This window comes from Emydura macquarii, unplaced genomic scaffold (genome assembly GCF_026122565.2).
Source record: "Emydura macquarii macquarii isolate MOO-44397 ecotype Brisbane River unplaced genomic scaffold, CSIRO-AGI_Emac_v2 contig_2805, whole genome shotgun sequence".
Classification (NCBI taxonomy): Eukaryota; Metazoa; Chordata; order Testudines; family Chelidae; genus Emydura; species Emydura macquarii.
Genome location: NW_027132942.1, coordinates 3,679,528 through 3,698,571, shown reverse-complemented (window position 1 = coordinate 3,698,571; position 19,044 = coordinate 3,679,528). Strand labels below are relative to the sequence as shown.

The 19,044-nt window shown below is 67.6% G+C and overlaps 1 protein-coding gene across 1 annotated transcript; it reads left to right on the top strand.

Moving 5' to 3' along the window:
- Positions 1-849: 849 nt before the first annotated feature.
- On the top strand, positions 850-17,995 carry B4GALT2 (beta-1,4-galactosyltransferase 2). Its single transcript, XM_067567831.1, has 7 exons — positions 850-864; positions 11,156-11,537; positions 11,890-12,125; positions 13,046-13,236; positions 13,483-13,605; positions 15,454-15,558; positions 16,106-17,995. The coding sequence occupies exons 2-7, from the start codon at positions 11,201-11,203 to the stop codon at positions 16,254-16,256; spliced, it is 1,143 nt and encodes a 380-aa protein (XP_067423932.1). The 5' UTR covers positions 850-864; positions 11,156-11,200; the 3' UTR covers positions 16,257-17,995.
- Positions 17,996-19,044: the final 1,049 nt, after the last annotated feature.

Below are 19,044 nucleotides of genomic sequence, written 5' to 3'. Positions count from 1 at the left end.
TGAGAGCGCTGCCCAGGCTGGGCCCAGGCTGGGCCCGTGCCGAGTCCTGTCTACACAGGAGTGATGTTGGAGGAGCAGCTCCTTCTGCCCCGTCTGATCCTCCCTTACCCTGCAGTCTGCTCTGGGTGCCACGGCCCTCTGCCCCCCAGCCCGCGAGCTGCCCTGCACCCCTGGATACCTCCTGCTCCTGGCCACCCCTCCCCTGCGCTGCCCCCCATGTACCCCCCACCCCTGTGTGGTCCCCCCTCCCCTCTGCTGCCCCCACCCCCGCTCCCCGCTCCCGGACAGGCGGGGTCCTGCCGGCAGTCCTGCCGCGGGGGGTGGGGGGAGGCCCATGGTCGGGGCGGTGCCCGGCGCTGCCGGGAGGCGGGGAGGGGCGGGGCGTGGCCTGGCGTGGGGGCGGGGCCTGGGGCGGCTGCGCGGCGCTGCGGCGGTGGCTGGGCCGGGCCGGGCCTGCTCGGAGGCGCTGCGCTGCGCTGCGCTGCGGAGGGAGGCGGCAGGGCTGGGCCGGGCCGGGCCGGGAGCCCCGCAGCCCGCGATGGGCGCCCCGCGCCCCGGAGCCGCCGCTGACCGGGCCGGGCTGCGGGGCTGGCGGAGGAGCCGGAGCCGGAGCCGGAGCAGGAGCCGCCCGCACTGAGCCCGGCCCCCCCCGCCGGACCGCCCCCCCCCCGCCCCCCCCCCCGCACCACACCGCCGGACCGGTGAGTGCCCCCCGCCGACCGACCCCCCCCCCCGCACCGGTGAGTGCCCCCCCCGCCGACCGAGCCCCCCCCCCCCCCGCCCCCCGCCCCCCGCCGGACCGGTGAGTGCCCCCCCCGCCGACCGAGCCCCCCCCGCACCACACCGCCCCCCCCCGCCGGACCGGTGAGTGCCCCCCCCGCCGACCGAGCCCCCCCGACCGGCCGCCCCCCCCCGCACCGAGCCCCCCCCCGCCCCCCCCCCCTGCGTCACCGGCCCCCCCACCACACCGCCCCCCCCGCCGACCGAGCCCCCCCCCCGCTGACCGCCGGACCGGTGAGTGACCCCCCCCCCACCACCACACCACCGACCGGGCCCCGCCCCGGCCTCCCCATCACCGCCCCCTGCCCCAGGCCCCCGGCCCCCCGCCGACTGCCCCTCCCGTCACCGGGCCCCTCCTCACCGAGCTGGCCCCCCCTGCCCTGACAGACCCGTCCTGTCATCGGCCCCCCCGGCGAGTCCCCCCCCCCCTCCCCCCGATAGATCAGGCCCCCATCGCCGGTCCCTCCTGGAGAAGGATTCCCCCCCCCCCCATAGACCCACCTGCCCTGTGCTCCCATTGCTCCCCCGCCTTTGCATGCTCAGCCCCCCCCAGCTCCTGCCAGCCCCCCCCGGCGGGATGGGGGTGGGGATGGGGGTGGCCCGTGTCTGCCTTGCCCGCACTGCTGGGGGGCCGAGGCCGCAGGCCTGCGGGGTGGGGGCTCCCTGGCGGTGGGGCTGTTGTGGCCCGCAGACCCCCGGCTGTGATGGGTGCCGTGCGTCTGTCTGTCTGTCTGTCTGCCTGTCCCGGTGCCGCAGGCTGGCAGGGTCCAGCGCCCGCGCTGGGCACCGCAGACGGAGCCAGGCCCGGCGGCTCCGGGTCCCTGGGTGGTTAGTGGGGCTGGGCGGGAGATGGTCCTGCTCTGGGCCCCAGCGGGCTGGCACCGGTGCTGGCAGCGTCGCACGTGGGCCGCAGGGCGCGGCCCCACACGCGCAGTTCGTGGTGCTCGTCTCTGGCGTCGTCCACCGCGGTCTCGCCCGCCCCGCCCCGCCCCGCCCAGCCCAAAATGGCTCCTGCACCATCCCCCAGCCCGGCAGCTCCTGGGTGGGGGGCTGGGGCTGACCCTGGGCTGCCCCACGGGGGGGGGGGGGGGTCTGTGGCTGTGGCAGGCGGTGGCGCCGCATGGCTCCAGCCCCACATCCAGGGGCGCCTGCGGGGCTGTGGACCCCGTTCTTGGCAAGGCGCGGCGCAGATTGCCTGCTGGGAGCGGGAGGTTTCCAGCGAGAACAATGCCGGCTGTCTCCGCCGGCGCAGCCCCAGCGAAGGGGAGCAGGGAGCAGCCGCTCTAGGCAGGGGGGACGATGATGCTGGGGTTTGCATATGTTCGCCAGCCCTGCCGGGCGGCGCGCTCTGCTCTGCTCTGCTCTGCTCTCCTCTGGCAGGGTTCGCGGGATGGCCTCGGCTCTGGCATCTGGGTGGATTCAGCAAAAGGCTCCGGGCAGCGCTGCCCGGCTGCTCTGCTGAGCCACGGGCTGAGCTCCTGGCTCCTGCGGGGCCCCGTTCTGCTGCCGAGCGACCAGCGTTCGACAGCAGTGGGCCCAGCAAAAGCCGCGGCCTCTCCCGCCTCATCTCTCCTTCCTGGGACCGAGGTGGCGGCTGCGATCCTGGCCCGACGCTCCCCTTCTCCCAGCCGCACCGACGGCTCGGGGGCTCCCAGGGCAGCTGCTCTGAGCGCCGGTGAGCCGGCAGGCTGCCAGCGCCGAGTGGGGCTCCCCGGGGCCCAGCGGGGCCACGTCTCCGGCTTTGAGTGGCCTGGCCTGGCTGCCCACAAGGGCGGGATGGAGCTCAGCTCGTGGGATGTGTAACCGGCACAGGTGGGCGCACAGGCGTGGCCATGCCGTAGCAGTGGAGACAGCAGCGCAGGGTGGTGAGAACTGGATTGAATCCTGACCAGCTGTGACCCGCTTTATTTGCGCTCTGCAAATGTTTGTGCCAGCCACGTTTCTGTCTGCAAGCGCCCGCCCTGCCTGCTGGTGCCCGCGTCCACACGGGACCCGGGGCGGGTCAGGCTCCAGCAGAAGCATTTGCTGATCCAAAAGTTTCCCCCCTCCAGTGGGGCAGGGGAAGAGAAGTGGGGGGGTGACCAGTCCTGGCGACGGGCTGGCTTCGGTTTGTGCAGCTCGACTGGGCTGTTTCGGTCACACAGAACTGGATGACAATCCCGTTCCCGGCCAGCTGGCAAAGAGGGAGAAGGCTGGACTGACCCAGTCAATTATTGGCAATGGGTCACGGCCCGGCCAAGTCCCTTCGTGGCCTGGTAAAGCCACACGCAGCCTCCTTCCCCCAGCAGTGCTCGCTTGGCACGCCGTGGCTGGGCCACGCCTTAATGGCAACATACCGAGCCGCACGCTTAATAAGGGGGAAAGACCTAGCGGACATCGCAGAGGGGCCACGTTGCTGTTAGCCCATGACTCTGCGTTTCCAGCCCCGTGGTTCCTAGCATCTCAGCCCCACGGCTACTGAATTTCCGGCCCCCCTTTTCTTTGTAATTAAAGGAAAGTAAAAGAGGAAGGAAAATGGATTGTGGTTAGCGTTGTGCTGTGCTGTGCTGTGCTGTGCTGTGCCGGCGTCCCCAGGGCAGGGCTCGGGAACCACTCAGGACGCAGCCCGTCAGGACTCTAGTGCTTCCGAGTCTGTGTCCCCCGTCCCCTTGGGTCCCCACACACCAGCGCAGCCGCCTCCTGCCCTGGCCTGGCAGCGTTCAGCCCCTCTGCTCCGCCCAAACTGCCCCTGTGAGCCCCCTTTCCGGGGCTCTGGGGAGCCCCACACGCCCCGAAGGGCCATGCACCCGCCTTGCAGTCAGAAGCGACTCTCAGCCAGCGGGGGAGGCAGGAGGGTTTGTTAGTTCCCAGGGGCACAGCGTGGAAGGACTTTGCTGGCAGCGTAACTAGGAGTTACAGCGGCCACCGCCCGAGGAGCCCCGTCCTTGGGCTCTGCTGCTGGCGAACCCCCCACGGGCACTGCTTCTCCCTTCCAGCCAGCCCGTCACCCCCCAGACCCGTCCCTAGCCCCTCCCCAGTCCTTTGTCTCCTTCCCGGGCAAGGTGGCCACTCCTCTTAATCTCCCCCTGCCCCAGCCTGTAAGAAGTGGGGGGCCAGGGCAGGCGTCCTGGCCAGGTCTGCGGACCAGTGGCTGGTGAAGGCCCATCCGCCCTCTAGCGGCCCCTGCAATGATCACACACCCGGGTCCCATCACCGACATACGTGAGTAACATGGGGGGAAACTGAGGCGCGCACACAGAGAAAACCCCACAATCTCTCCACCCCGACACATGGGCGATGGAGGCAGAGCCCGTGAGACCCACCGTGCTCTTCCTCGGCAAAGCCTGCGCTTGGTCACGTTCACAGATCCCCAGGCCAGCCGGGACATTGTGTGACAGTCTGACCCTGGGTGACACAGGCCAGAGCCTGCCCCCAGACAGCTCCTGGGGCGGAGTGTTCGTGGAGAAGCCCCAGGAGCCCTTGGGCAGCGTTAATTACCCTGCCTGTTAAACCTTGTCCGGATCCTTCTCTGCGTTACACTGAACGGGCTGAGCTCCGGGACTGTGTCACTAGACGCAGGATTCCTGATCCTTCCAGCGTTCTCCGGGCTCTTCTGTGAACCCTCCCCAGCTTAGCAGCCTCCTCCTTGACCTGCGGGCGCTGGAACCGGGGCCAGGATTCCAGCAGCGCTCGCCCCAGGGCCAAATCTAGAGATCAAAGGAGCTCTCTGCTCCCTCTCCCGATTCCCTGCGTCCGCAGCCCAGGATCCCGTTAGCTCTTCTGGCCACAGCATCGCTCTGGGCGTGAACCTTGAGCTGATTGTCCAACCCCCCAAATGGCTTTTAGGGTCCCTGCTTCCCAGGACAGCCCCCTCCTGTACGCACAGCTCGGAGGCAGAGGTGCAGTGAGTTGTGGGGTCTGTGACACAGCTGGGAGCCAGGCTCCGATCTCCGCCCCCAGAGTCGCAGGTCTAGCCATTCGCTCCCCCTTGGAGTTCAGGTGCTGCCCCGAGCCGGGGGTGCCCAGACCGTCTCTCAGCACCCCTTCCGGAGAGCGGAGATCCTGCAGTCTCACTGCCTCCCCGCTGGGGCTAGCCCTCACCCCGCAGGCTCCTCCGCAGCGAAGCAGCCGCTCCCAGAGCCGCGGAGTCTGGAGGCTGCCTCTGCCAGTGCACGGGGCTGGCGTGACACGCAGCCCGCAGACAGACTGTGCACGGGAGTCGGGACAACCTTACTGTTTATAATCACCAGGAGATGCACAGCTCTGTGCAAAGCCAGCGCACGTTTCCCTGCCTTGCTGCTGCCAGCGCTTCCTCTGGCTGGAGTCAGGCCTCGGGGGGCGTCCAGGGACCTTTCCCCGCAGCGCCTGGGGGTGTCTGTCCTTGCTGCGGTCTGCAAGTCGCTGGGCTTCCCAGCGCAGTGTGTCGCGTTGCTCTGCCCTCAGCCTGCAGACTGGGCTCCGGCTGCCGCTGAAGTGCTGAATTTGGTCGGAGTGGAGCACGGCTGCTGCCTGTCATCCTCTCCCATGCACCCCTCTCGGGCCTGGCCTCCAGGGTTTCCTGGGCTGCTGCTGTCTCTGCCAGCAATCCGGCACCTGTGCTTCTGGACCATCGTGTCTTCTCTGGTCCTCGGAGCAGGTCAGCTCGCTGGGCTTGTCCGCTCCGGAGAGTCCGATTGTCCCTCGGCGAGTCTCAGCCGGCCTCCCTGGCGCCCTGGCCCTTTCTGAACAGGGTGAGCTGCTTTCTCTGTGCCGGTCCCTTCTGCAGCACTTGCTTCTGCTGCTGCTGGCGTTCTCCGCTCTCGCGCGTGCTGCTCCAGACACGTCCCGGTTCCTGAGAGAACGGCACCCCTCTGTGGCCTGCTGAGGGCCCCTTCTCAGACCTCTGCCATCACCTTTCTTGGGGCGGCCTCCCCCGTTCCCTCCCTCCACACCCACGGTTCCTCCTGTCCTTCCCTGCCATCACCTCTGCGCCGGCCGTCCTGTTCCCCCAGAGCAGCGACAGGGCCAACCAGCTGCCAGGCAGCTTCAGAAGGCACAGGTCAGGCATCACAGACAAGACCTATACAGCAGGAAATCACTTCCCCCCCGCCCCTGCCTCCTGGGTAACGCCGGTCCCACTTTCTGCAGGGTCTGCCCTCTTGGTCCCAGTGTCCTAGCCCTTCTACTGACAGTGAGCTCCCCTCTGTGTCAGGCTGGCCGCTCAATGCCAGTCTGTGCAATGCCCTGGGGGTGGCGCGGCTGCTGGCTTGTTTCCCAGCGAGGGCTTTGCAGGAATTGCCCCCAGAGATGTCTGCTCCCGCTGCTCCTTTCAGCCTTTAGGTGACTTCCTCCGAGTCACTGCCTGGCTTGTCTTGCTTCCAGAAAGAAGGGAACGAGCCCCTTTGCGCTCTGCGGGTGACCAGACGAGGTGATAGGGGAACGGAGTCACACACGTTTTTCACACACAGCTCCGAGTTGTCCCTGTTTTCGACACTCAGGGCTGGGCCGCTGCTGCGCTGCGTGTTCTGACAGGCAAGGCCGTACATTTGCCCCCACGCTGCCCCATTTTGGGGTGTCATGGATGTTTGCATTGCCTGCACGTGTGGAGGGTGGGGGCAGCGGAGGCCGGGCAGCGGTCTGGGAGTGGGGGATACATGTTACCTGGCACCGCTGCTAAAATGATGCGCAGCGAAATAGTTCAGGGGGTGATCTGCAGGTTTCAGGCTAGAGAAGGTGTTGGGCTCCAGCTAACCTCTGTCCCGCTGTAGTGCACTCTTCACCCCGAGATGCCCAGAGCTGGCATACATGGGGCTCGGCCTGGGGCACGCCCCAGCCGTCCAGTAACCCTGGATGTAGCCACGTCCCTCGAGATGAGGGGGCGTTTCACGCCTCTCCGAGCCGTGGTTTCAGGCTCTTTGCAGACGCAGGAAGGCGTTGCTATATCACTACAGTGGGGTTGGGTGTCCAGTTCCTTCCCAGCCGGGAGGGCCAGAAGCGGACCCGCTGAGTACTGGAGCGCCAAGTCGCGGCCGGGATTGGGGTCCCCTACCCCGCTGCATAAAATCCCTGTGCTGTGCTCAGCTAACGGAGAATCTCTTAGCGCCACTGTGGCTGAGGAGGGTGCGCGTGGCGCAGGATAGCCTGTCCCTGCGCCTGTCTCGGGATGTGAGCATGACCCACCGGCTGGAAGGCAAGCCAGGGGAGCAACGGCTGACGGAGCTGGGTGTGTTTAGCGTGGAAAGGAGGCGATTGGGGGGGTCATGACAGTGATCTTCAGATACTTGCAAGGCTGCCATAAAAAGTTGTGCTCTCTCGCCACAGAGGGCAGGACCAGCGGCAATGGGTTCACACTACAGTCCGGCAGATCCAGATTAAATCTCAGGACAAACTTTCCAACGACAAGAACAGTCGGACAGTGGCACAGACGCTGGGGAGGGTGTGGAAGCTCCGTGACTGGATGTTTTCCAAAGGTGGCTGGACAGCACCTGTCCTGGACGGGTTAGACACAGCGAACGGGGTTACACTAGATGGCCCTTGCTGGTCTCTTCTAACCCTGTGATCCTGGAGTCGGACCCGGGTGCAGACCCATGAGTTTGTGGGGAACTCCAGCTGTGGGTCCTTGAGGGCTGGTAACAGTGCCCTGAGCTGGGATTACAAAGTGGTTCGTTACAGGGGGGCTGGTACGCCCCCCTCTAGCTACGGCTGCCTGACTCTTTCCATCAATGACCCTGTTTTCAATTGCTTATGACTCTGCCAGTGTTCATGGTTGGAGCTGAAATGTCCCATGCTGGGCCTGTCAGGCTGAATTCTTGGGAGCATTTCAGCCAAATGGTTCCGCATCTTTGGAGCTGAGCTAGGCAAAACCCGGTGTTTTTTTTCCCAAGTGTTAAAAATATTATTGAAACCACACAAGGTTTGGTGAGCAGCTCCATGCTGCAGTGCAGGGACTTGCAATGGGCCAGGGAGATCCCCTGGGCTCAGGGATGTGCCTTGCTGATGCTGGGAAAACCTGGCCAGGCTTTGAACCTCTGGAAAAGCTGCCCACGCTCAGAAACTAGTTGAGTTGAGTTGGGAAGCTAAAACCTCTGAAGATTCGGTTTGCGCTGAGCATGGTCCGGCCCTGACTGCATGTGGCCTGACTGCATGTGTGCCTCCCCTCAGCGCTTGGGCTGAGGGGCTGCCCCAGACTTCCCTGCAGTTACTCATCGCAGCTGCAGTGGGGCCGGGCCCAGACCTGAGAGCAGGGGCCTGTCTGCGCTGTGTTCTCACTGCTGCCCTGGAGCTGCCTGCTTTGAAAGCAGAGGCGTGAGGCGGCGGGGACAGGGCAGAAGGGCGGGTGCCCGTTACAGCCGGCTTCCGGGATCCAGCCGTCCTGAGGCTCCACTTTCCTTTGCCTTCAGCAAACAGCTGTGAAACCCACTGGCAGTGTTGTCTAGCCGCAGGTCTAGGAGAAGATGACAACTTTCTACTGCTGCCTCTTACTCCCACAGCTCAAGTAGTAGAGGACTGCGCTGGGGAGCCACAGGTCCCAGTTCTGGGGGTCAGTGGGGTTCCCCGGGATGGAATTTGGGGTTTTTTCAGTGTTTGGTTTTTCATAAACATGTAAAAACACCGAAGTATGCGAAGCCCAGCACGCAGGAATGAGTAAATGCCAGAATAAGGGGCCTGTGTCATCTTAATTCAGCCCTTGGGTGATGCTTTATGATACAGTCGTTACATGACCCCACTCTGATTTTCCACAGGCCCTGCCTCATTCAGTGGCAGGCTGGCCGTGCCCTGGGATGAATCAGGGCTGTGCAGCGAAGGAGGCTGTTGTCGGTAGGACCCTGCCTCATTTGTGACAGAAGCTGGAGGGCGTGAAGTGAACGAGGCAGGGGCTGCAGGATGAGAAAGGAGGCTCTCCGGGTTAAGGGAGCTGAATGCTGCCCTGGGGAACTGGATTCTTCCCTGCCTCTGCCGCAGAGTTCCTGTGTGGTGCTGGGCCCAGATTTCCACAGCTGGTCACTAGTTGTGTGTTCCTCGCTTTCTGGGGCCCGGCTGGAGACCCTGGGTCTGAGCTGCAGAAGTGCTGGTTGCTCGCAGCGGTGGCTGCACTCGGCGGGGGCTGCTTTAACGTGCACAGTGCTCGGTAACGCCACGTGCGCCGAAAAGTCCGGCCCCAGAATGAACTGACACTCTGGGCTTTAACCTCTGTGTCCGTTTCCCGTGGGTAGAGAGGGCGTAGCACATCGTGTCTCACCGGCTGGTGGGCAAGGGAATCCGTTGGGCGCTCTGGGAGCGCGGAGGAGGACATGAGTGTCTGTAGCAGCGCAGGGGCAGTAAACCAGGCCTGGGGCCAGCCGGTGAACGAGGACATAAAGAAATATTGACACGCCCCGTCTGCCCTGTGCACTGGAGGAGGCGGGGGCCAGTGGATGTGGTGGCCGAACAAGGAAGGAGCCAGGGTTGTTTGCAGGCTGCACCCTGGGCCGGGCGGCAGAGCTGGCAGCGGGGACGACTCGGGGCGGGGGCGCGTGTCCTTCCTTTGCCAGCTCTCAGGTGCAGAGCAGCTGAGAAGTGGCATGGGGCTGGTTTTCCCCCTGTGAAGGGGGTCTGCTCTCCCGGGAACCTGGGGCCGTACAGCTCTGACCCTGCGGTGACAGACTGGGGCAGACTGGTCCCGCGTGGGGAGGGCCGTTCCTTCGGCGTGCGAGCGACTCGCTGGACGTTCACCAGATGCCCTGTACCCAGTGGAAGCAACACGCTTCTGCTAAGGGCCTGCCCCTTTAAAGGCCGCGAGAGCTGCCAGTCCCCAGCGGCAGGCCTGCCCAGGAGACCCCCAGCGCCATGGGGCAGGCAGGACCCGCCGGCGCAGGGCGTGCTGTGACACAGCAACAGGAGGGGAGAATCGAGGGGGGCGTGAGGCCGCTGATCTCCTTTGTTCAGCTGCCAAGGCAGCACCTGCAGACAGCCCTACTCCCCGGCTGGCTTGAGGCACAGATCAGCCTTCGCTGCATTTCCTGGTCCCGGCAGCCCCGTGGCACGGCTCTGGCTCTGGCTGGGTTTCACACCTGGCTCTGGGCAGCCCTCGTCGTCCGGATGGCCCCACGCCTGCACCGGGCTCGCTGACTGCGGCAGCTGTTCCTGGGGGCGATGCCCGAGCGAGGGGGCCTGGCGTGAGTCCGATCCCCTGGTGCAGGGCGCGTCCCCTGGCAGACGGGGAGGGGTGGTGGAGCTGGCAGAGCCAGAGAAGGAAGTGGGGGAGGAGGGAGGCAGATGGTTAGGAAAGGGCTCCGCGAAATGCGGCAAGCTCTGGGTGGAACAGACCTCGGCTGCTGACCAGAAGGTCCCTGAGCCGGAAGCCAGGGTAGGGGGCAGGCCCGGGCTCCCCAGCCAGCCCCGGGGAAGCGGCCCAGGCAGGGCAGTGAACAGGAAGACTGTCTGAGCCTGCTCCCGGAAGGGGAAACCACGAGAGAGCCCTGGGTGGCGGGGCTGAGTCACGAGAAGGCCGGGGCGAGAGAGGGGCTGCAGACAGACACATGGCGGCGCAGGGACGGGGTGTCAACCTCGTGAGCTAATCCCCGGAGCAGCCAGGAGGAGGCGCCAACCTGGCAGGGAGCGAAGCTTCTGTCCTGCCCCGAGCCGTCAACAGCTCCAAAGAAATAGAGCAAGAGTGCGGCTAAACCCAGTGGCTGCGCTGCCCTCAGGGCCGTCCACCGGGCTGGGGAGTCCTGGGACGGGGAGCGCAGTGTGAGGCCATCCTGAGTCGGGGGAGGCCCAAGCAGTGAAGAAGCCGGCTTGGTCTTGGTGTCTGTCACGGGACGGACACGAGGGGCCAGGGCTCCTGAGGGGGACGTGATGTCCCGGGGAGCTGAAGAGGTGAGAGGCCTGCTTCGGGAAAGGTCCTTCGCCTGGGCCGGCGGCGAGGGAAACCAGCCCGGTGCCACCGTGGGAAGCCCCAGGGAGAGGCGGGCGGGGAAGAAATCTGCTGCCCTCGGAAGCGTATTTGACTGTGATTTGCTTGGCAGCGTTTTGTCTGTATCCCCTGTGCGTGACCTCCCCGAGCCCCCTCTGCCTTCCTTTGACCCCGCGCCGCCCCGCCCCGCTCTGCGTGGCAATGGGAGGGGCTGTTAACGCCTAGGCTGGGCTTTTCTCTGTGTAAAGGAGCAACAAAGCCTGTCAACTCGGTGTCCCGCCAGCGTGGGGCAGAGGGCTGGGGGGGTCGCTGGGCTGGGGGGGATCAGTGTGTGGCTGTGGAGTAACAAGCAGCTGGAGCCAGGGCTGCCGGATGGGGACCCCTGGCAGCGCAGCATTGCCAGGCCCCCCGGGTACAGGACCAGCACGGCTCTGGGTGGGCCCCCAAAACAGGACGGGGCTGAGTGCAGGGACGCGCCGGGGTTTGCAGGGGGGTTGTCCTAACCGGGGGTCTCCTGGGCAGGATCGGTGCCTTGGCTGGAGCTGCCTACTGACCCAGCGCACATGCATGCCCGCCAGTGCCCGGAAGATGACCAGGCTGCTGTTGGGGGTGACCCTGGAAAGGATCTGCAAGGCCGTGCTGCTGCTCTGCCTGCTGCACTTCGTCATCATCGTCATCCTCTACTTTGACGTCTACGCCCAGCACCTGGCCTTCTTCAGCCGCTTCAGCGCCAGGAACGCCTCCCGGGCCCAGCCCGCCTCCAACTCCTCCCGGCCCAACGGCACCACCCCCAGCCCTGGGCCAGCCGGCGCCGACGCCCTGGCCCCCAGTGCCGGGCCTGACGCCAACCGCTCCGTCACCGAGAAGCCCTTGCCGCCCTGCCCGGAGGTGCCTCCCGGCTTAGGTGAGATGCCAGGGCCGGGGAGCGGGTGGGCTGGGCCAGGCTGGGCGGACGCAGGGCCGGGGGGACGGAGCCAGAGGCGGTGCGAGCTGTTCCTGGGGTTCCCCCTCGCGGCTGGCGGGCCCTGCCTGTTCCTCGCCTGGCGTGGGCCTGTCCCTGGCTGTGGGCCTGCCCTGGCAGCAGCTGCTGGCCGCTGCTGGGGGCCTGGCGTAGCAGTGGGGAGAGGCGGAGGGGCAGGGGAGGCAGCCCCTGCGTCGCTCAGTGTCAGGGTTCATGCCGTAGCCGAAAGGTCTCCCAGTGCCGCTCACGCAGCCCAAACACCCGGTAATGTGTGTCCCCCTCCGTCCCCCTGCAGTTGGCCGGCTCCTCATCGAGTTCAGCTCGCCCATGAGCATGGAGCGGGTGCAGCGGGAGAACCCCGACGTGCGGGAGGGCGGCAAGTACGTGCCCCCGGACTGCCAGCCCCGCCAGAAGGTCGCCATCCTCATCCCCTTCCGCCACCGCGAGCACCACCTGCGGTACTGGCTGCATTACATGCACCCCATCCTGCGCCGGCAGAAGGTCGCCTACAGCATCTATGTCATCAACCAGGTGGGGAGCTCCGCGCCGCGCGGCGGGGCTGGGGGTACCCGGGGGCAGGATAGCGGGGGATCCCCTCCCCCAAGTGCAGGGGGCCCAGCTCCGAGTTCTCCCATTCCCAGCAGGAGGCTGAGCCCTAGCAGAACTCATCGCACCCGCGGAGGGCCCTGCCGGGGCCCCCAGCCAGGAGGGGCTGGGCCTCGGGGGCCAGCCTGGCCTCTGGGTGGCCTGTTCTGATCCGGCCTCAGGGCTGGTGGCTGAGGCCGGCTCCGCGCTGGCTAGGCTGGGGCAGATGGCGAGCCCGCTCCTCTGCCGCCGGCGGGCTGGCTCGGCTCCTTTCCCTGCCGGGTTTGATGGGCGCCCGGGGTGGGCTGTGCTGGATGGACTGGTTTGCCCGTGGCCGCTCGCCCAGAGAGTGGCTCCTGCCCCAGGGCCCTGTCATGCGAAACGGGCTCGGCCCAGTCCCCCGGCCCTGCAGTGGGTGTGGAGAGGGGGCCCCAGCTGGCGTCTGGCCGAGACCTAGCTGCATGTCAGGCCTCACTCCCGACCCGCAGCCCCTCTGACGGTGCCCTTGGGTACGGGGTCTCCGGCCGAGCTGGGGATGCAAGGCTGCTGTCCGGGGTGGGGGTGTGTGGTCCCTGCCGTGACCCATGGCTGGGCTGGCGGCAGAGGGCCTGGCCCGTCACCGCTCAGTGAGGCTGGGCCCAGCCTGTTCCCCTCCGCACCTGGGGCCTTTCGCCAGCGGGCAGTGCCCGGCATGCAGAAAGGGGCAGCAGAGGGTGGCACTGGGGGGCTGGAGGGACGGGGCTGGCTGTCTCTGTCCAGCAGGGCTAAGCCTCGCCGAGTATTTGTAGGGCGGGGGGAGAGGGGGCGGCTGGCCCGTGTGCCCCCTCTCGGCACCGCGGCCCCTGACGCTGGTCGCCCCTGCGCAGTACGGCGAGGACACCTTCAACCGAGCCAAGCTGCTCAACGTCGGCTTCCTGGAGGCGCTGAAGGACGAGGATGACTACGGCTGCTTCATCTTCAGCGACGTGGACCTGGTGCCCATGGACGACCGCAACCTGTACCGCTGCTACGAGCAGCCGCGCCACTTCGCCGTCGCCATGGACAAGTTCAGCTTCAGGTGCGCCGGCCGGGGGGCGGCTCTCCGGGGAGGCAGGGGGCGGGCAGGGGGCGGGGGTGGGTGAAGGCCATCGCAGAGGGGAAGGGGTGCCGCTTGGCAGAGAAGCGGGCCGGGGTGGGGGGAAGCCGGAGGCTGCCTGGGAGCCCAGAGCAGAGCGTGCCCGGCGTGGGGTGGGGAGATCACTGCCCCCGGCTCCCCCCGGGCCTGCCTGTGCCCACGCTGCCGCCGGCTGCTTCTCCCCTGCAGGCTGCCGTACGCCGGCTACTTCGGGGGCGTCTCTGGCCTGAGCAGGTCCCAGTTCCTGAAGATCAACGGCTTCCCCAACGAGTACTGGGGCTGGGGAGGCGAGGACGACGACATCTTTAACCGGTGAGTGGGGCCCCGGCACTGCTCTGCCAGCCCAGTGCCCGCTGTCCGGTGCCCGGCCGCCCGCTGCAGCTCATGCCAGGGGCCCTGAAACGGCACCTGCCTCCTCAAAGCAGCCGCCAGCTGCATCAGTGGGGTGGGGCAGGGCGGGGCAGCACGGCCTGGCCATGCATGTCGCAGACCCCGGCATGCGCTGCTCTGCTGCATGCGGCCGGGCTGGGTGGGGTGCGTCCAGAGCCCCCCGTGTAGGTCTGGCCAGGAACGCGGCTGCTTTGGCTCTGGCAATGGAGTGGGCAGGGAGCAGGGCGACGGCGCCAGGTCCCGCCCACCACTCGCTGGCCTCTGGCTGCCACTCCTGGGGGGTGGAGGCTGGAGCCCAAATCTGCCCCCGCTGCCTGTGTGCCGCGCTGCGCCAGGGCCCCTCGCCATCCCTGCAGCCACAGAGAGCCCCACAGAGCTGGCTGGCAGCTCACCCGACCCAGGGGCTCTCTGCAGCATGGGGTGGGTGGTCGCTGTGTCCTGGGCAGGGCTGGGGGGGGCAGCCATGGAGTCCCCTGGCGCTGCGTCAGGAGGGGCCGGCGCAGGCCCAGCTGATTGCGCTCCGGCGGGGTGTCTGCTTGCCCCTGTGCCGGATCTGCTCGCACTGCCCTGGCCCTTTACCAGCTCATGCGGGACTTGCAGCCCCAGCTCCTGGACTCCTGGGCCTATGGGGGAGTCTCCATGTCCGCCTAAATACCCCCGAGGCGGGGAGAGACGCTGGAGACGGGGCCGCGCGCCCTCTAAGGCCCAGAGCCAGCGCACGGTGCTGTGCGTGTGAGACAGCTGGCGTCGGGAGAGTGACTGTGCCAGGACCCTGGCACTGGGCTACTCGCAGGGCAGGGCAGTGCCTGGCCTGGGTAGAGGCGTGTTGGCAAAGTGTGTGTGTGGGGCTGTGGGAATCCCCGGGGTGGCTGGCTTCACGTGGCTCGGTGTCCCACGCTGGAGGCCGCTCGGCGGCGGGGCGGGGCGGCTTGACTGAAATCAGCGGTTTCCGTTGTGGCTGCGTTCCGTCGTAGCTCTTTCCCTAAAGCAGGTGCGTTTGGGGGGGGGTCACCACGACCCTGTCCCCGGGGATTTGTAACCACAGATCCCCCCCGGCGCGTGCGGCGTTCCGCAGATAGCTCGGCAGCTATTGCCCCGTTCTCAGCTCAGCGGGCATTCGCCCTCGCCCGTCGTTCGTGCGCCTCTGTCGTGGGCCGTAGCGAGGCCCGCGTTCCGCTCTGCCAGGAGGTGACGCTTCTCGCTAGGGCAGCATCGGGCTGCAGTGGGAAGGAAACTGCAGTTCAGTTACACGCCCAGAAACCAGCACGTTTCTTAGTTAAATAAAACCTCCCTTCCTGGGCTGGGCTGGGCTGTGCGGTGACGGAGGGGTCCTCCCCAGGGCTCTGGCGCTGCGGGGTCTCCACACACCAGTGCAGCCAGCCCCTGGGTTGCCCGTCACCCCAGGCCGCGAGCGGTGCTGCCCCGGGCCCCGGCTGGTGTCTCGGCAGCGGTGCAGGTGGGCCCTGCCGACAGCAGCGTTTGGCGTTGCGCTGCCCGTCTCTCGCTCTGTTCCCCGGCTGTGCTCGGCGCGGCAGAAGCACCAGTGCCACCTGGGCCGGCTTGCCGTGGGCGCCGGCGCTGGGGAAGGCACAGCCCGTGGGCGAGTGCAGCGCTGGCTTGTGCCGGTCGCTCTCAGGCTGGGGGGCATCACGTGGGCTCAGACCCTTGCTGCTAGTAACCATGGCAGAGGGCAGGGCCCTGCGGGGCTAGGGCCGGATCCCCGCTGCCCGGCTTGCCTGCCTCTCTTGCCAGCTCCTCTCCCATCCCCAGGATCTCTCTGAACGGCATGAAGGTGTCGCGCCCCGACGTCCGCATCGGGAGGTACCGCATGATCAAACACGAGCGCGACAGACACAACGAGCCCAACCCCCAGAGGTGAGACCCTGGCACCGACCCCACGCTGCCCTGAGTCCCGCCTGCGCCCCACAGCTGGCCACCACCCCCATTGCCCCAGGCGCCACCTGGGCTCCCTGGCTTGGCACGGCCCCGGGGAAGCCTGCCTAGGAAAGCTCTCCCCCACCGTAGCCGGGCCGTGGAGTCATTCAGGACCAGAGTCCAGCCCAACCCCTCGGCCGCGGCATCCTCGGCTCTGCCTCCAGATGGGCATCGGGGCAGGCAGCAGATGGGGGCAGCCACTGAGACCCCCTGGGGCTGGGAGCTAGGACACCCGAGTTCTCTTCCCTCCTTTGCTACTGACTCGCCGTGCGGCCTTGGAGGCGCACCCCCTTTCTCTGTGCCCAGCGACCCTGATCCCCCGGCACCCACGGCGCGCTGGCCGGGTGAGGGAAGCTCTGCGGGTCTGCACTTCGCTCCTCACCCTGGGCTGGCCCTGCCAGGCCGGGGCTCTAGCGCCATGCCCCGCGTGAGATCGGTCCCCGGCTGCGCGGCCGCCCCTGCGATCACACCTCTCCGCCTCCGGCAGGTTCACCAAGATCCAGAACACCAAGCTGACCATGAAGCGGGACGGCATCAGCTCCCTGCACTACCAGCTGGTGGAGGTGACGCGCTGGCCCATGTACACCAACGTCACCGTGGATATCGGCAAGCCGCCCCCACGCCCGGCCCGGGGCTAGCACCTCACCCAGCCCACAAGCGCTGGAGGGGCTTCTGGTGCCCGGAGCCCAGGGCTGGCCGGCTGCGGAGAAGCTGCGGCTCGAACCAGGACGTGTTCGGCCCGCTCTGCCTGTCTTCTGGACGGGGCTGCGCCTAGGATCCCCCTGCTGGCATGCCCCTCCGCCTTAGCCCAGCTCCGCGGGCAGGGACAATGCAGCCGCCCCCTGCTCTGAGCCTCCCGCTACCCAGGGGCTGCCGGGAGCTTCAGGCCGATGAGCCCCCCATGGCTTCACGGGGAGATTCAAGGACTGAGCTCCTCCTGCAGTTTCACTGGGCAAGGGCCGGTCTGCCCTGTGGTCCTGGGCCAGGCGTGCCCACAGGGGCCGTGCCACCGGCTCACTGCCTCCCTTTGGCTGCAGCGGGGCTCTGCGCCCTGAGGACTGCCAGGTGGGCCAGGCTCATTTCCACGGGTGCTGCCGGGAGGGCAGCATGGCCGGCAGAGGGGCCAGTGCCCTCCGCCTGGGTCAAGGGCGGCTCCCTGCCACCTGCTCCCCCGATCCCAGGGCGCAGAGCGGCTCTGAGCACAGACACGGCCCCTCTCGCTGTCTTCCTCAGCTGTGTCACCGAGTGCTTAGAGCCTGGGCCCGGACTCCTGGGTCCTCATCTGAGCTCTGCCCCAGGTGTGGACCTTGGGCACGTGCCTGCCACTCTTTGTGCCTCAGTTTCCCCCCACCAGGCCCCTCCCGCTCAGTGCGGCTGACCGTGTGGACGTGCTGTATCCCTGGGGGATTCAGCAAAGGTCAAAGAGTTAATTCCCCTCCTGGCCCTGTCCGTGGGGTTCACATGTTGGGGGGGGCCTTTGTCTGCCCAGCCCCCCACGTGCGGTGTTGCAGTTAGCGGGGGAAGGAGTCTCATGGCCTATTAGGGTGGGTCACCCCAAAACGGCTGCTAGTGCAAGGAGAGGGGGGAGCAGGGCAAGCCTCAAACCAGCTGGGCCCAGCCCCTCGCACGCTGCCCCTGCGTGCGTCCTGCCAGGCAGCCCTGAGCTGCGGGGCCAGCCGCTGCCCCCCGCCCCGTGCAGGGGCCCTTTTAACCACAGCAGAACATTCCAGCCCAGCTACAGGACCGGGGCACAGCTGGCAGGGGCCGGGGCAGGCACTTGATATCAAGAACCCCTTTTCCTGGTGCCCTGGGAAGGGACGGGTGCGTGGGCAGGGACAGGCGCTGCCTGTCTTGGGGGGCCAGAGTTGGTGGTAGGGCTGAGCCCAACTGGGGACCCTCAGTCTCCTCCGCCCACCCCCCAGGGTCGTCGCTGCTGGGGCGGGATCCTTGTATAGTTGAATGTGTCCTCCAGGACGTGGGGGCCTGTCCCTCGCCGCCGGCCCAGGGCTGGGCTCCGAGGGGGCGAGCGCCCTGGGGGTGAGGACACTGCTCGGGGGGGGCCTACGGTGCCTCCCCCCCCAGCCCTGCAACTTACCACTGCCCCTCCGGTGGTACCCAGCGTGCTCCCCCCCGGCCCCTTTCTGAGCCCCAGCCTTGCCGGGAGGATGAGAGGGGGCAGCCAGTGCCTCTGGGCGCAGACCGGGGCTCCCTCAGCGCTGGGGGCAGGGAATGTGGCAGGGTCTGGGTCTCCCCCCCCCTTCCCTCCCCCATGGTGATGCTCCCTCCATCGTGGGGGGGCAGGGAAGGCGGCGGGCAGCATCCCCAGGCTGGGGGCACCCCTGACTTTTGTACATTTGAATGTCTGACCCTTTTTGAGCATATCTTGAATGCAGCATTGGGTCCCAGAGACCAGACTTTTGTATTTAATAAAGTTTCAGAAATTCAGAGGCTTTGCCCGGCTGTTTTTGGGGGTTGGGGGCAGGAGAAGGGGACAGAGCTGGGCCAGTGCCCGGCTCAGCCTGGGGCTCTGGTGAAAGGTCCGGGCCCTGGGCTGGGGCGGTTGGCGCTGCTTGCCCTGCAGGCCCCAGGAGCTGCCCCGCCTGGGCCCCGGCCCCTCTGTTCATTAAAGCAGGGGCCTGGGGCCCATCCTGCAGCCCATCCCGTGGGGCTGGGGGTCCTGCAGACCCCTCCCATGGGGCTGGGGGTTCCTGCAGCCCCCTCCCGGCTGGCAGAACTGGGGGTGCCCTAGCGCCTTCAGACCTGGGCATGGGGCAGGTCCCGTGCCCTCCTCTGCCCCAGGGGCTGCCTGAGCCAGCCAAGCCCCCCAGGCCCAGGGTGGGGGCAGCTCATTCTGGGGAGCAGGGGCCCCATAGCGAGAAGAAGCCGGCGGTGGAGCAGGAGGGAGCTTTATTGCCCCTCTCTCAGGGATGTCCCCCTGCGCGGGGGGAGGGGGGGGAGTGTGGGCTGCCCCCTAACCCCCCCCTGCGGCGGCATACAGCAGTGGGCCTGTGCGTGCAGACCCCACAGCCGGGGGGCCAGCCCTAGGGAGAGGCTGGGACCCCACGGGGGGGGGGGGTTGGGGGTTTGGTGCTCACCCCCCAGCTGGCTCCCGGCTGCAGGGCCCGGGGGGGGGGGGCGCCGGGTCCCACACCCCCGTGTGAGGGAGCCAGGCCGGATCTGTGGGGCAGGAGTCTGCAGAGGGGGCGGGGGCCGTGGTGCGGAGCGGCCCAGTGGCATGACTGGGGGGGCGGCGTGGCCCCACGGATGGGGGCTAGAGCGAGGGGCAGCAGCGGGTCCCGCAGGCCAGGGGAGAGCCGGGACCCCACGGCCCAGCCCCGCCCCAGGGCCGCGTCCCCAAAACTCAGGCCTGGCTCCGCCCCGCACCAGCGCCCCCAGCCCGCCCGGGGCCCGGCCCCGCCCCCTGCG

Excerpts from the sequence above, each read along its gene's own strand:
- B4GALT2 (XM_067567831.1), top strand. The coding sequence starts at position 11,201 with ATGCCCGCCAGTGCCCGGAAGATGACCAGGCTGCTGTTGGGGGTGACC. Across the intron at positions 11,538-11,889 it reads GGAGGTGCCTCCCGGCTTAG|TTGGCCGGCTCCTCATCGAG; the intron begins GTGAGATGCCAG and ends GTCCCCCTGCAG. Across the intron at positions 13,606-15,453 it reads GACGACGACATCTTTAACCG|GATCTCTCTGAACGGCATGA; the intron begins GTGAGTGGGGCC and ends TCCCATCCCCAG.